Source organism: Plasmodium berghei, assembly GCF_900002375.2.
Source record: "Plasmodium berghei ANKA genome assembly, chromosome: 12".
Lineage (NCBI taxonomy): Eukaryota > Apicomplexa > Aconoidasida > Haemosporida > Plasmodiidae > Plasmodium > Plasmodium berghei.
The window spans coordinates 710,453-728,486 of NC_036170.2; the positions used below are offsets into that span (position 1 = coordinate 710,453).

Genomic DNA, 18,034 nt, shown 5'->3' on the forward strand with positions numbered 1-18,034 from the left:
TAAAAAATTTAATAATCGCATAAAAAAAGTAAAATATTTAAGTACTTTCTAAAAAGAATTAACTCTTTATATTCACAGAAATTCTCCTCCACAAATATTATATATATTACAAATTAAAATTTCATATGTACATATATTTATTTTATGATAAATACGCCTTGTTTTATTATAATAATTTTTAATGTAATAATAAATGGTTATTTTTACCATTGTTATTTTTTTTTTATCATTTTTTAAAAAATATAATATATATATTTTCCTTCAATACTTGGAAAATAACTTATATATATATATATATATATATATATATATATTTATTTATTTATTTTTAAATAGTTTGGCCCAATCACAAAGCTAAAGCATTATGCCTAAAACATTTAATAAGCATTATGATTTTTTTTTATTTAATTTTTTTTGTTTCCATATATTGACAATGAATGGGAGTTTGGAAAAGTACATAAAATATATATTTGTATAAACGACAAAAAAAAAATATCTTTGAATAATATTTAAAAAGTTCTTTAAAATGTGATATAAATGCAAATATTTAAAAAAATGTTTGTTCTGTTTAATTAACATTATAAATATGTTTTACAGGTGATAAAAACAAGCAAGAATAAGCTTAAATATTTTAATTGTATTATATAAAGTAAAAAAAAAAACATTGAAAAATATTACGAAAAAAAACAAAGTATATAATAATATAGGCTGTAGACATGTGTATACAAATGTATTTGCTTCCTTTATCCATCATAATTGTTTTACCATATATATTCACTGTAATTTATACCTATTGTAATATCAGTTCAGTATATAAATGTGTGTGTAATGAAAAATGAAGTAAATTTTTACTTAGGTTATTCTACTATTTATATATTTAACTAAATAGTTGAATGAGACCTTGTTTTTTTTTTTTTTAATATTGTGTTTTAACTTTGTTTATACATAGGATGCTGTTAACAAATGCAACACTCCATAAAATGTGTGCATGCATAGTACAAATAATAAATTTTATTATTTTTGAAATAAGGGAAAAATATTACTTTAAAGAATAACATTAATGACACATATATTAATGTTACATAGTTTTTTAAGGTAAAAATATTCATTGTATAAAATTATTTATACATTTAAAATACATAATATGTGTGCGTTTTTTTATTTAATAAATTGGTAAAGAAAGTAGAAAAAATAATAAATTTTATAATTAAAAAATTATTTATTTAAACTTTACATATAACACTTTCTCAAATGTTATTCTCCGTTTGTGCAAATACACTAAATGAAGTACAAATAAAGAAAAAATATACCAACCATGGCACATGCATACATGTATATGTTAATATAATAATGCTTATCTTCTTATAAAAAGTTATTGTTTTATTCTTCTCCATCCTGAGCATTGTTATTATCATCATTCGATTCATTATTTTCTAATTTATATTCTTCATCAATTTCATCAAATGTGCCTGATTTCCTGTTAAAACAAAGAAGGGAAATATGTAGCAAATTGGAAATGACGAATAAATAGTTTATAAATAATATTTATATATATATAATTATTGAGGGAGAAGAAGCATATAATATATAACCTCAATTTTTGCAATATTTTGTATTCGTTATAATGCTTTTTTCTTTTTTCCTTAAAATCTATATTGGATACACCTTTACAGTCTTGTTTTTCCACTAATTGGTTTAGTTTATTTATTAGATCATCCGCAATATTATCCTTTCAAAGTGTGAAGGAAAAAATTTAATCAATAAAAAATTAGTATATATTCAAATGCACATATATATAAGCACAATATATTTATCGTGGAATTGTGAAAATTAATTGATAATGTTCTTAAACTGTGAATTATGTATTATTGGGAAAAAATAAAAAGGGGTAGAAAAAAAAGGTAGTCATAAAGGCTAACAAATATAATAACCACATGTCTTATAAATTCTGTTTTTTTTTGTGCTTACTTGTCCTTCGCTATTTGTTTTAGAATCCCCAATTTTTGATGTTTCATCTTCTGATGCGCTATCCTATATAAAAATTATAATTTTTGTGAAAGAATTAAAAATCAGGAAATGTAAAAAAATCGAATAAATTTACAGCCATACATGCAACTGATTTAATGCTAAAATGTTACATAATAATAATATTATACATATATAATTATAGAAAATAAAAATAATATCACCACTACTATACCAACATAACTATAATTTTTTTAATAAATACAAATAATATATCAATGTATTGAATGTTTTTTTTGTGGATATCTTATTTAAAGTAGCACATATATATGATATACCATTACAATAAAATTGAACGGGGTGTTTGGCTCCAAAATTTTCATCCGTGAGCCCCTTTCCTTGTCTTGTTCATTTATTGTCACTTCATCCCATGATATAGTTTTTTTCCTAAGCATATCGATAAATGTGAATAAAATATTATGGTAAAAAAAAAAAAAATATATATACGATATCCTTATAGGTATGTATACACAGTATTTATATAGATAATATATTTATGCTTTCCAAGTGTTAATATATATAAACAAATGTGTTAACTGAATATCAATAAAGTACATATGGTAAAATATTTTTTTCCATAAATATGCGCATTAAAAAAATCAACCATATTTAGTATTATTCCGTATATTCAGTTATAAATATTCATAATATAAAAATACACATAAAAATAATTATATACAATAAATCATTATATGCACATTAATTTATTCTATTTCAAAATATTTATATAAAAATTTAGTATCTATACATATATAAATATAATTGTAACATAAACATGCGCACTAATAAAGTTCTTTTATAAATTTTTTTATATTACGCTGCAATTTTATTGATTTTTTTTTTCATCCTTTGTCTTATTATTCATATTTTCCTATAGTATATAATATGCATATATATTATGTATATATATATATATAATTACATTTGCATTTTAACGTGATATTGAAAAATTTACTGTTTTATTTGGGTGAAATTCCAAGATATATTTTTAAGCAAAAAAAAATATAAATAAAAATAATAGTAATAAAAAAATAATAATAAATAATAAATAATAAAAAATATAAAATAAACAAATATAAATATTGATACAATGACGAGCTAATATAGAAAATCAATGATTTGCTGACGTATAAGCCAAATAATATACGATTTTTAAATGTATTAAACAATATCGAGATAGAAAGGCATATTAGCAAAAAAAAAAAAACTTTATATAAAAAAGTTCATTTTAAATATAACTTCTTTGCATTTCTTCATAATAATGTAAAAATAATAACGTGTGTTTATACGTTCATGAAAAAAAATTATGAAATAAAAATAAAAATAATATATATTGTGTATATTAAATTAAAAATTGGTCTTCAATTTATTTACTATATTTTATTTTTTATTTTAAAAAAAACGTTATTTTATTTATTTCCCTTTTAGTTCTACCTTGTTCTTTTCTATATACTTTCACTTTTCATGAATTAAAATAATTAAAGATGAATGGATAAACAAGCCTGAATAAATATGTGAAAATATATATTTTCATAATTTTTAAGTACGGAGAATATAATAAAAAAGTGAAAACATTATATGCATGTATATAAATAACAATAACATTTTATTACTGATATAATTCTTAAGTCTTTATCTTACATAAATGTATGGATATGTATACTTATTTATTGTAACATTTTTAAAGGCTAGTGTCGTTGTCAGAATATAAGCTTTATTAATAATTTTCAGGTGTTACCTTTGCGCTTATTCCTCAATTTTTGTTTTATTTTGTTTCCAACTTTTGTTATAATCGAAAAAATGCACATACATTATAAATAAATATATAATACAACAGTTGTTTTAGGGGACTATATTTGCTATTATCATTTGGTTACCTTTTTTAATATGATTTAAAAATATGTATTGAAAAATTTTAACCTTTTAATGTTTGCTAATACACGATAATACTTTTATAATATTTAAAAATGCGGCTACTAAATTAACGGAAATATAGAATTGGTGTGTCATGAATTGGAGCATTGTTTCATAAATGATATTCAGTTGGTTATTTCATTTATATATGTATATTTTATAAGATTTATACTATTTATAATACATGTCTAAATAAATATACATTTAAAATATCGACAATATTATATTATTTTAGAACAATTTATAAATAATCAAAAAGGAGGAAAATAAACAAATGTTAACATTTTATATTTTTTCTTTTTCCAATGTTATTAATTTTAAGAGGAAAACAAAGTTATACCACCTAAATAGTGTACCATTTTTTTTTATTTATTTTTGAAGACATGAAAAAGGGAAGATTATAAATATCTTTTTATTTTTCCATAAAAGAAGTTAATTGAACAGACATAATACATGCATAAGTATACACACTATTTTTTATGCTTTCTTAAAATCAATATACATGTTTAAAAAAAAATACATGGTTTGTGTAACCAACGTTTTATTCACTAATCTTAACTATTTAAATAATTGCACATAGGTAAAACCATCTTGTACATATGGGAATTGTTTGGAAAATTATAGTTGAATATGGCATATGATATATTTTTTTTGGGAAATTATTTCAAAAAAAAAATGAAATGTATAAATTTATTTGCACATATATTAAATAGGAAAAAATTCAGAACATGTATGTTCATAATTCCCTCAATTTAAAATAGTATATAATAAATAGCATTTTATTATATTCCATATATAGTAGTATTGCCAACGTTGCTATATTATAACCTAAAGTTGTATTCTAAATTTACAACAAAGAATATGTAAAACATATTATTTTACACAAAAAGTGATAATATATGTAATACATTTGCATAGATATCTACGCGAATATCTATTGCGAATGTACAATCTAAAAAAATATAAATAGTAATTCGACATTATAATATTCCAAATGATACTGAATGATAATTTGTAATATATTTTTTTTTATGAAATAAAATTCATAAAAATAATTTTTTGCGATTCTGTTATTAATATTTTGGATATTTAATTTACCTATTTTATGTTTATATAAAGAACATTTTTTGCATCCCTTATATAAATTTGCTTGTATATACATAAAAATATCCAAACATATACATTTTATATTTTATACATATATAATATTGTAATTTTTTTTATCGTTTGGTTTGGTACTCTAATATGTACTATGAGTATTGAAAAATCAATAAATTTTTTATTTTTACTTAAATCCAGAGCATCATTTTTTTTTGAATTTTGGTAAAAAAATATAAATGGTTGAAAATTTATTTAAAAAATTATATAAAGAATAATAAGCAATCACATAAAGTTTATATGCCCATATACATAAAAAAGGAATAAACTTGAAGCAACTTATATATATATGGTATGTATGTATGTATGGTACATTATAAGCATGTATGCAAATATGTGTCATATAAGAATATAGATATACAATTTTGTTTATATAATAACGGGAAAATATATAAAATCCTAAAAAATGACAGAAAACACACATTTAATTGATGCGGGATGTTTCATTTCCCAAATGAACGAGTTGTTACTTATAGACCCATTATATATGAACTATGCCATAACAAATTATTTTAATTATTTAATAAATGATAAAAGTGAATTATTACCAAAAGAAAGTTTAAATGGGGTTTATTTTGAAAATGCCAAACCAGGTTTATGGTCTTCTTTTGCAATTAAGGAAAAAAATAGATTTTTACCAAATTCACAAAAAATGGAACAAAATATGAACGATTTAGGAATAGATAAAAATTATGGCAATGAAATTATTACATCATTTGCCTGCTTTAACAACACTGAATTTATGCATGAATATTTAACTGTTGAAAAACTTAATGAATTAAAATGGGAAAGGTTAGAATCAAACATAAATTGTATAGGGAACCTCAATAATGGTAACATATATAAAAGTCAATCCAAAGAAGATAAGCCGATTAATTTTTCAAATTATTTTACTAATATTTTAACAGTTGAAAGTGGGCAAGTAGGCTTATTTTGCACAGAGTCTATAAAAAATTGTACAAATGCTTTACTTGAAAAATATGAAATTTCTGATATTAAAAATAAGGAAGAACTTGACAATTTTTTCAATAAAAATATGAACGATTTATACCCATGGTATAATAAAATTTGCAATTTAACTTTATGTTCATCTATTACTATAATTGATTATATTGATATGCCCCTTGGAAGTGTTTGTATGTCAGGTTCAGATTGTGTGTCGAATTATTTATGTGAAGTTGTAAAGGATGATATAACAGGAGAAATATGGGCAATACGAGTTAACTTTTTTAATCCTTTTAAATAAATATGTTTTATATGTTCGTATTTTTTTTAATATCAATTTAATGTTTTCATTTATTTAAAAATAAAATACTTTTCATATTGTTTTTTAGTAAATATATATATTATTAATTTCGTACTGGGAATTTCGATTTTTTTTTTTTTTTTGTAAAATTTTAGCGCTCATATACATAATTAAAAAATTATTATGATTTAAATTTAAAAAAATTATTAGACACAAAAAAATACACAATTTCAACACCTTCTACAACTAATATTTCACAATTTAGTGAAATTACATATATCGATATGTTGGTATACGAAAAAAGTTTCCAAAAGACATTTCTTTTTTAATTAACTTGATAAAACACGCATATTTTAAAAGTAAGCGAATTTATATGCGTTTTTTAATAAGAATAATATAAGAAAGAAACGCATCATTATTTTAAGTTCGCAATATTAGTAATTTTGTTAGGTCTAATGTTTATATTAGTTAATTGTGTTTTATCGTTTTCACAATAATATATATAAATGTATTTCAAGATTTCCAAGCTTCATTCTTTTTGGCCATCTAATATATTAATAACAAACAACTCTCTGTATGTATACATTTATTTTTATTAAGATTTTATTTAGAAATACTCTACAAAATATCGAAAATAAAATCACAATGTGCACACATTATTTCCCAAAACTTTTTAAGGAAAAATATGATTAGGCATTTTTTGCGTGTGCAACTTGTATTTGTTCCCTTTAAAAAATGTGGAAAAAATATAATCTTCATACATAAAATAATATATCTTAAGTAATCATAGCTTTAACTAATTTTCCTCCTCTTTTTATTACTGAAATGTAATTAAGTATTATTCCCTACAATATTTGTGTGCAATAATATGTTTTTTGTTCGCTACGATTTATTTTCCCTTTTTCTCGAATTTGTTAACTTTTTATTTTTCACAAACATACAAATTTAACTATTTCTACAGCATTTTTTTTATAAAAAAAAAGTGAAACAAGCTAAATCTCCATTTTATATGATTTACAAAAGTTGAAGGATTAAAATATTTTTTTTTAAATAATGATTTTGAAGGAAAAAAAAAAAAACCAAGAAATAGGAGTATATGAAAAGGAAATATTCGAAGAACTACAAAAAGTATATAAGAAAGAAAAGTTTTTTAAATATGTGGATGAAAACAATTATGAAAATTTTATATATGAAAAAAAAAAAAATTCGTCAGAATGCAAATTTGTTGGGAAAAATAATATACAGATAAAAGACAAGCAAAATAATTATAGTCATGTTGTATATCCCAATTTGAATGCGATAAAAGCTTTTAAAAATTTCATAGGGAAAGAGATTAATATTGAAAGTATTTGTGATGATGATTCTTTTTTTAGTTCCAAAGAAAATGAAAAATTGTCTTTCATCAAAAAAAGCGATAACCATGAATATTATAAAAATAAAAATGGAATAAATAAAATTAGCATAAATAGACAAAGTAATAAAAATTTTATCACAAGAATTGAGGAAATTAAAAATATAATTTTTTTTATCAAAAATAGTTATAATAATAAATTCATAGAAAATGAAAATAAAAAAACAAACAAAATCGAAGACTACTGTGAGCAAATATTAGACATTTTTATTTCTATTGAAAATACGTTTAACACAATTATAAATTATGGAGAAATTTGTGATGAGAATTTTTATGATAATTCAAAATATTACAAATATATAAACAAGTGTTGTAAAAATTTACATGATAATGAAAATGGAATGAAAACAAACAAAACCACAATTTTTGAGTTAGTAGAAATATTAAAAACGAAAAAAAACACTGAAAAAATGAATATTTTAAATTATAATAATATTTTGTCATTTCAAAAACTTGTTTTAAAGAATAATTTTGAGGAGCTTACTCAAAAAATTGATATATATGAATCATTGCTTTCTGAAAACTGTTTGGATGAAAATACTGTAACTATGTTACTATCTTTTTTCTTCTTTGTAAATATATGCTTAAATGATAATATATACAAAAGAATATTGAATTATATTTATTTAATAAATTTTAAATTAAAAAAGAAAAAAGAATATTTAGAAAATTGTAACAATATAAAAACATTAAATATGTTATATTCTTATGTACAGTCAATTACAAACAAGGATCAAATGTTTTATGACGATTTTCCCAAATTTGTTGAAATTACATTCCAATTAAATTTAAATAAAGACGTTGAAAATTTATTATGTTTATACAAAAAATTATTAAAATGCGAAATAAATATGGATTTAATAACAAAAGAAGCAAACAAACTAAATGAAAACATAGCAAATATCAGCCAAAATTTAGAAAACATCAATGCACAAATATTAATGTCCTATGAAGGTTTTCCGTAGAAAATTAAAAAATCAAATCAAATAAATAAATCAAAATGCAAAAAAAGACATCGTTTGCTGATTTTCCCAAAACAAGGGGCTATTTGCCACGAATGAAAATAGGTATGCATTATGTTCGAAATAAAAAATATTCATATTATTAATAATGTATGTATATATGTGTGTGCATATTTGTTTTATTTGTTATTTTGGGGTTATTATTTTTCCACGTTTTTGGAAGTTTATTTTATAAAAAAAATAATTTAAATAAAAAATTCACGTCTTCAAAATCAATAGGAAAATATCATTTGCACTAAGATTATCGATATTGACATGGCTCACTTGGAATTCGTTGTCTGTAAATTTGAGCTTCGCGTTTATTTCTGCAAAGATGAAAAAAATATATATAAAAAATGAAAATAGTTGTATATATAAGCACACACAAATGTGTATCCAAATTAGATGATAAATGGTTTATTCATCATATATATGCATATGTCGAAAATATATATACATTCAATATACATACCTAATAGTTTAAATGCTTGGGCATTTTCTAATATTTTAATCACAAAGTTATATTGGTCTGATTTGATGATTTCAGAGGAAAGAATTTTGATATTTTTGTATTTCATGAAAAACTTTCGCATATCTTTATATGCTATTCGACATAATGCAAATTTAAATAATTCAAAAACAGATATATATTTATTTCCGTTTAAATATACATGAACATAAGAAAAGTTATTATCAATCAATTTAATCAAAGTTTTATAAAGTTTTGAGTATTTTATCAAAGTTTTATTTTTATCACTTGGTGTATTTATATCATTATGGTAAACATGTTTTTGATCATTTATTTGTCCACGCTTTCGTTTTTTTGTTTTAAAAATATAGCGAAGTTTATTAAAACTTAGCATAGCCTTGTTTGCATACTTTTCAAGGAATTTCAAAATCGAATGAGGCTCTATATGATTATAATTTATGTTTTTTTTTTTATTAAATGTGTTTACTACTTTTATAAATTTATTAAATGCATTATTATTTTCTAAAAAAAATGCTTCTATATATTCATATATCTTGGTTGTATATATTCCTTTTAATTTTATTTGAAATAAATAATATTTTTCAAAATTATTAATTATATTTTTTACATTATTTTTATAAGCAATTTGGTTTTTATTAAATAAATATAAATAATCATAATATAACATATCTGTATATATGTGAGTATAAATTATATAATTCGTTGCAGAAAATTGGAGTTTTAAAATATTTTCTTTTATAAAACTATTAATAATATTGTGATTTATACTATTTACATTTGATGATATTGAACATTCTAAATTTTGGTCGCTTCCTGTTTGTATTACACTATTTGCTCCTTCATTTTTTTTATTAACATTATTATCACTACTGTTTGTCTTCCTTGAAATATAGTAATTTCCAATTTCTTTTGTATGGTTTGTAATCCCACGTTTTCCATTTTTATTTATTTTTGTTTTTTTCTGATTCATATCTATTACACTATAATCCATACTACTAGCAATATCGTCATTTGTGATATAATTGAGAATTGAATTCATTTCAAGTATATTTTTTAAAATAATATTTATATAAATTTGAGAACAAAAATCAATATTATCATTTAATTTATATAATAAAATAATATCATCATTTCTTAATAAATTTATCATTAAAATGACTTTTTTCTTCATACCTCCACTAAGTTGGTTGCATTTTATATGCACATCACACTTTAAGTTTACTAATAACATAAGTGTATAAATAATATATAATAATTCGATGTCTGTTAAATTTAATTTTTTATATTTGAAAATTAGGTTAAAGTGCTCGTATATTGTCATATTTGGCATTAATAATAATTTACATTCATTTTCACTTTTTTTTTGTGCTTTCTCTGAAAATATATCAAATAATTTTTTCTTTCTATTTTTGCTAGTAAACATTTTACTAATAAAACATCCTCTGTTATTTTCTGTACCATTTTCATATACATAACTATTATTCATATTATTAAGGAAAAAATATTTGAATAAATAAAGCACATTCAAATCGTTGTTATATACCGAAGAAAATGTATATATATTATAGGGCTTTATTTTTATATTTATATTTTTCAATATATATTTAACATTATTTTGTAACGATTTTTTATCTATATTTTCTATTTCAGTTAGTTGTAAATAATTTTTCCGTTTTTTTAAGTTTTCTTTTAACAAATTATTTTTTTTCTCTAATTTTTCTTGTGAATTTTTATTTTCTAGAATTTCGGGGTTTTCATATTTGCTAGTTGCATATATTTTTTCTTTATGTGTTTTTTCTTCTTTATCATTTCTCGAAAAGTCTGTAAAAAATTTGGAATGTTTATTATGCTTGTCTTCTAATGTGTTTAATTCGGTGGTATGGTCGTTTAGTTTTTTTTCATTTATACTTTTTTTATTTTTATATTTTTTGTTGAGCAAATTAAAATTGTTCAATAAAAATGCATATTTGCCTTCAAATGTAGATTGTAACTTTTGGTTTGCTATTTTCTTTTTTTTTTGGAAATATCTTAATCTATATAATTTATAAAATAATATTAAAAAGTATATGGAGAAGTTAATAAACATAAATACAAAATCCCACCTTTCGTTAAAAAATGAGTTTTCATTTGAGCAAGTATCTGGAATAGTTTGAGTTATATCATTAAATGAGCCACCAAAAATATTGTTTTGAAAATTTTTTTGGAAAAAATTTGCACTTTGATTATATTTGTTAGCATTCCAGTGGCTGGTATTGACATGCGTGTTAATAATTGTATCGTTATCAATAGCCTTCAAATCTCTCTTTAAATTTAAACACAAACTTCTGATATTTAGGGCATGAGATAAACAAAATGAATCTAATATTCTGAATATACATACAAATATATGAGATAATTTAATTAAAAATATATTATTATATGCATACGATAAAAGAACTATAACATATATACCTATACTAATTATTCCACATAATATAAAATTAACAAACAAAAAAATAATATAACTATTTAAATATAATGATGAAAATAAACATATGGATAAAAATGTGTTAAAGCCAAATATCATAAGAAAAAAGAAAAAGGAAGGATATAAAAACTCTGTACATTCAAATATATATAATACTATAAATAAAAATATTATATATAATATAAAATAAAAATAATCTAATATTATTATTTGAAAATAATGTATATATTTATTCACATTAAAATTAGTAAAAATTTTCCTATTCTCGATTTCATTTTTTAATCGCTCAAAAAATACGCAAAAAAATATTATTAATGATAAAAATACATACATATTTATATAAAAATCTCTAATAAAATATTCATGGTATTTTATTCTGAATGGTTCATTTTTTATATCAGTTCTTTTTGTGTTCATTTGCTCATTATAAATATTTTTATTATTTTTTCCATTTTGTCCCACCCCATGAATGTTGTTATTTATTTCGATATCATTAAAATCTTTTTCTTGTTGACTATTTCTGTTATTTACTATATTTTGAAAATCATATAAAACGTTAAAAACTAAATTAGTGTAATATGGATAGGAATGAATAGATATATAATTATGAAATAAATTTATGTCCATTTCTATATTACTATGAACATTATTATTTACGTCAATAGTTTGAGTTTCGTTAATTATAAATACATAACTTCCTAAAGATAAATCATCATTTACTTTTGATCTCAGTTCTAAATAATCACTTATATTATCATATAAATTTTCTTCATCAATATAAGCGTTTATATAGTTTATGTTTTCTTTTAAAGAATATTTTTTAAAAAGAGTAAAAATTGTGTTATTATAATAATCGAACAAATTTTTCCCCATATTATTATTAATAATATCACTTGGATTATCATAACTTATAGACTTACTTTTTACATAATTATTATTTCTATTTTCTTTATAAAGATTGAAATACTTTTTGAACGGTCCGATTAACATTTTTTTTTTATGTTCATATTTATCTATTTCTGGAATGTTATATATATATTCTTCACTATCATTTATTTTCAGTTTATATATAATTCCATAATTTATTATACTTTCTTTTAAATGGCTAGAAGAAATTGTTGAATTATCTAATTTGATGTATTGAACTTTTCCAAAAAGGGATACACATTTAATTATAAGTAACCCACATGATAATAATAAAAGTGGGACAAGAAATTTATACCAATAAAAATTAATTTCTGATAAGTCTTTCTTCAACTTTAAAAATAAAGAAGGTGTAATATATACTGAAAAAAAATTTTGTAATTTTTTTATTATTTCATAACTGTTTGAATTATCATAATTATTATATTTTCCTGAATTTTCCAAATTTAATTTATTAGCTCCAGATTTGACACTATTTTCTTTATATGTATTATAATTTTTATTTTTATTATAATATTTGTTATATTCTGTATATTCTTCTTTCTCTAATTGGCTATCTGAGCTTTTATTTAATTTATCAACATTCCTAAAATGAATATTCGTTTCTTTATTAAAATCGTTTTTCACATTCGTAGTATTATTTTCTGTTATCGTCCCTTGAATCATATCATTTATGTATCCAAAATCGGTAATCGTTTTATTTCCTTTTTTTTTACTTTCCATAATTAATTGGTTTTTTATATTATTAAAACATTGGGTATTATAATAAAACATATAAAAAAGTGGATCCATTTTAATTAATTTCTTAACGTCTTTATCTTGAATATTTTTTAATAATTTAATTTTTTCATTATATGTATATATATATATATATGTATAATATATATCTATAGTTTTTAATTCATAATGTAACACATTTTTTAGTTTGTTTAAAATTGTTATCACATTTTTTAATTTATCTAATTCGTTTATTTTATAGGTACAATAAATATAATTTCTATTAAAAAATATATAACAATTTTTATTATACTCTCGTGAACTTTTTATATATTTTATAAAACTATTTTTTATTGATTCTATACTATTTTCATCATTTTTTATATCCCCATTAATTATATCAAAAATTGTATTTTTTGATTTATCTTTTAATTTTTTATTTTTTTTATCAAACAATACATTGTCTTCATGTATTAATAAGGGTTTGAAATTTTCATTATTCTTATTAATTTCTTTTGAAATAGATGAAATAAGATTCTTTTCATTTGTTGAAATATGATCATGTTTATCATTATTATTATATGAAAAACAATTAAATCGAACATTAAGAATAAATTTATAATTTATTATATTTTGAAAATAAGGTTTTCCACCATTAAATATAATTTCACCACTTTTAATAACAGCTATATCATCTGCGAATTTGTTAGCTTCATAAATATCATGAGTACATATTAAAATAATATTATTTTTTTTTATTTTATCAAAAAATTTGAATAACTTCGTTTTTGTTTTTATGTCTAAAGCTATAAAAGGCTCATCCAAAATATATATATCTCTTTTTACAAGAAAACATATAAATATTGATATTTTTTTTTTTATTTCATCTATTAAATTTTTGATCTTATCATTTAAATATTTAGATAAATCTAAACCGTTTAACATGCTTAATGTTCTTTTCTTTTTTAAATATTTATTAACATCTTTATTATAATATAATAAAAATGTTCTAATAGTTTCATAAAAGGTTAAATTATCATATAATATTACATTTTGACTACAAAAGCTAATTTCTAGTTCTTTTTTATTTCGATTTTTTATTTTATTAGCATTTTCCAAGTTGCTTAATTTATAATTTGTTTCTATTGTATTAATATTTAGAGATATATTATCTGTTAAGTCTTTCATTTCATTTGTTTTTTTTTTATATTTATTATTTTTTTGTATATTTTGTTGTGATATATATGACACAGTGTCTATGCCTACTGCATTTTCGTGTTTATTTTTTTCAGCTTTCATTTTTCTTAGTTTAAAATTATTTTTAACAAAATATATTTCTCCACTATCTTTATTTATCATCTTTGTGATTATATTTATAAGAGTGGATTTTCCAGATCCGTTTTCTCCTAATAAAACAAAAATTCGATTGCTTTTCAATGTTAAAGAAATATTTTTTAATGCTTGTTTTTTTCCATAAAATTTGTTTACATTTTTAATAAATAAACAGCACTTATTATTTGCAATTGCTTCATCATCATTATTATAAGCTGTTTTTATAAATTTTCGTTTTTTGTTTATATATTTATTTTTTGTATTTGTATGCCCTGAATCAAATTCTAAATTGTATATATGATCGTGAATATTTTTATTTTCTGTTTTATTATCTTCTATAATTGCGGTATTATAATCTTTGCGATATATATTTGTCTTTTTCATTAATGGGATAATCTTAAAACTGAAATTGATTGTATCTTTGCTCTTGATATATATAATAAATGTTAATATAGATACTAAAATAATGAACGAAACAAATGGATATATAACAAGGTCCATCAAACATATATCTTCTATAGTTATGTACATTTCATTAAACATGATTTTTATATCATTTTTAATTAATATAAAAATAAAATCTAATGCTAAACAAAATGAAGAATGGGGAATTAACAAAACTAATGAAATCAATAATTTGTTTGCCCCAGAATGAATAATTAAACGAAATGTAGAAAAAAGAAAAAATAACAAAAATGAAGCTATATAATTAATTGCACTATTATATGAAAAATGTACACATATAACTGTAACTAATAAACTATTCATTATAAACATATAAATATAATAAAATAAAATAAAATAATTTATTAATTTTTTAAATATATACAAATATATTATATATGTAAATATTATATTATAAAAAAACAATACTATAAAATAAAATAATAACCATGAGAAATAATAATAATATTTATTTACTTTTATACAAAACAAAAAATTCTCCATATTTATCTTTCGTTCCTTATTTATATCAAAACAAATATTTATTATAAATAAACAAATACATAAAAAAATTACAATTCTAAATATATTTTTTTCTAAAGCATCAAATGCATTAATCTTAAAAATTTTCATAGGCATTTTATAAGAATAAAAATTTTCGAGCGAAAAGTTTGTAACATATTTTACATCATCATTAGCCTCTTCATGTGAATATACAATATTTTTATTGTTAATTTTGCCAATATAATTTCTAAATTCTTCATTTTTATTATTTTTAAACATATTATATTTCAAAAGGAAATAATTAAAATGGTATTCAAGAGCTATAAAAAAACTATTATAATACCATTCGTTAAAATATATGTTAAACGATAAATCATCAACTGTGTTAAAATTTATAAAATTCTGTTTTAAGTTTATATTAATATCATTAAAAAATATTTTTTCATTTGAATTTAATAGGGCATAATCGCCTACTCTGATTTTGTAGCTTATATTTGATATAGGGCCATCATTTCTGAAATTTAAATTTTCATGAACTATTGAAACATTATTATCATTCTTAACATTCTTTATGTTTCCATTATTATGTTTGTACAATCTGAAGTTATTTCCATGTTTATAATTTGTTGAATTTAATTTTGATGTTATTGACAAGTTCGTTATGTTTTGAGCGTTACCAGAGTAATGCTCCTTTGATTGTTTAATATGATTTATTTTTTTATGATCCGATAACTTATTTAAATATTTTCCAATAAAATTCGAAAACAATATTTTGGGTTTCCTTTTTTTATCATTTTCTTTTGACTCATATTTAAGATTTTCGATACCTAATAGTCCACATGAATAATTAGTTTCTATAACATCATTTTTCACAAAATTATAAAAGAATAAAATATTTTTTTTATCATTTACAAATTCTTTATATTGGCTTTCATTTTTTATACTTCTAATATCTTTTATAAATTTTTTATACAATTTTGTTTTTTTAATCATATTTAATGTATGATGGTCTATTTTTAATTTTAATAATTTTTCATATTCTTTATCTGAATATATGTTTTTATATAAATCGTCAATAGTAAGTTCATTATTGTCATTTTGATAGCTGTCTTTTATTTTACTTTTATAATTATTTAATATTTGATTATTAAATTCAATAGATTGGTAACTTAACTTGGTGTTATTTTTTTCCGGGTTTTTTCCTAAACCCTTTACATCATTTTCATTAAGAAATATTGCATATTTAAAATTTTGTTCACATTCTTCTTCGCTATTATATATTCGAAAAATATTCATATCATTTCCATTGGCATATTTTAAAAAATCATTTATAATTTGGGAGGATGGTGTAAGGCATATATGATTCACATATATAGTATCATTTATTTCCCTAAATTAAAAAGAGTAGGAAAAAATATAAGTAAACAAATTATAAAAACATAAAATTTATATATTTTTATTAAAAATTTTGGTGAAACTTACATTGAGCACAAATCATTGCTCATAAACAATACATATTGCCTTATGGTGTCATTTAAATCGATTTTGTCATTTTCCGAAAAAAGGTTAGCTAATTCAAACGAATCTGTATAGGAAAAAAAATATATGCATTGAATTATACATACATATATAATCAATAAACATTTTAAATAAAATAAAAGAGAATACGCATATATATGTACATATTTCAAATAAAAGAAAATACACATATATGTATATATTTAAAATAGAGTCATAACATGTTTTAACTAATAATCAATATTTAACATATTTTTTTTTTTTTTTTTTTTTTATAACTTACACTTCTCACTTAAGTTCCTCAAGAACAAGTGGAAAAGTATTAAAGAAAAGGGTATTAACAAAAAAAAGAAATAAAGAATTGGATTTTTTTTTTTTTCATAATACGTCTTCTTTATTAAGCCATATAGTTTACGAGTTTTCATTATGTTATAGAGTTTATTTTAAAAATATAATTAATTTTATTAGCAAAGATATGTTCCCTATACAGGAAAATCAACTCTATTTAAAAAAATAGGGATTGTAAGAAAAAAACATTATTTAATTTATGTTTTTACAAAATCGGGATTAAAAAAAAGAAAAACATAAAATCACGTTAAAGAAATCATGACTAAAAATATACCATATCTAAATTTTAATAAATAATAAATAGATAAATAAATAAATAAATAAAATTGTTTTTAATTAAATATAAAAAATATAAAAAATCGTAGAAAATTAAAACATATTTTTTTGTTTTTTCGTAGAATGATCCTTTCTTACAAACTATATAATAAGGAAAATTAAAATATAAAATTTTTTAAAAAATATCTTTGTGTTAAAAAAAAATGGTAAAATAAAGCCAATAAATTGGAGAAAAATTGGAGGGTAATAAATAAATAGT

At 20.2% G+C, this 18,034-nt stretch overlaps 4 protein-coding genes across 4 annotated transcripts; 2 read left to right on the forward strand and 2 right to left on the reverse strand.

The window, feature by feature from the left end:
* Positions 1–1,380: 1,380 nt before the first annotated feature.
* Positions 1,381–2,871, reverse strand: PBANKA_1218500 (protein phosphatase inhibitor 2, putative; the record flags this gene model as incomplete). The annotated part of the gene is made up of 5 exons (XM_034566247.1): positions 1,381–1,477; positions 1,593–1,729; positions 1,969–2,031; positions 2,304–2,412; positions 2,843–2,871. The coding sequence occupies 5 exons, from the start codon at positions 2,869–2,871 to the stop codon at positions 1,381–1,383; spliced, it is 435 nt and encodes a 144-aa protein (XP_034422863.1).
* A 2,632-nt stretch (positions 2,872–5,503) lies between these two features.
* Positions 5,504–6,343, forward strand: PBANKA_1218600 (conserved protein, unknown function; the record flags this gene model as incomplete). Its single annotated transcript, XM_034566248.1, has 1 exon — positions 5,504–6,343. One exon carries the CDS (start codon positions 5,504–5,506, stop codon positions 6,341–6,343), a length of 840 nt encoding a protein of 279 aa, XP_034422864.1.
* A 1,053-nt stretch (positions 6,344–7,396) lies between these two features.
* PBANKA_1218700 (conserved Plasmodium protein, unknown function) lies at positions 7,397–8,719 on the forward strand (the record flags this gene model as incomplete). The annotated part of the gene is made up of 1 exon (XM_034566249.1): positions 7,397–8,719. One exon carries the CDS (start codon positions 7,397–7,399, stop codon positions 8,717–8,719), a length of 1,323 nt encoding a protein of 440 aa, XP_034422865.1.
* Positions 8,720–8,974: 255 nt separating this feature from the next.
* PBANKA_1218800 (ABC transporter I family member 1, putative) lies at positions 8,975–17,576 on the reverse strand (the record flags this gene model as incomplete). The annotated part of the gene is made up of 4 exons (XM_034566250.1): positions 8,975–9,081; positions 9,228–17,023; positions 17,116–17,218; positions 17,435–17,576. The coding sequence occupies 4 exons, from the start codon at positions 17,574–17,576 to the stop codon at positions 8,975–8,977; spliced, it is 8,148 nt and encodes a 2,715-aa protein (XP_034422866.1).
* Positions 17,577–18,034: the final 458 nt, after the last annotated feature.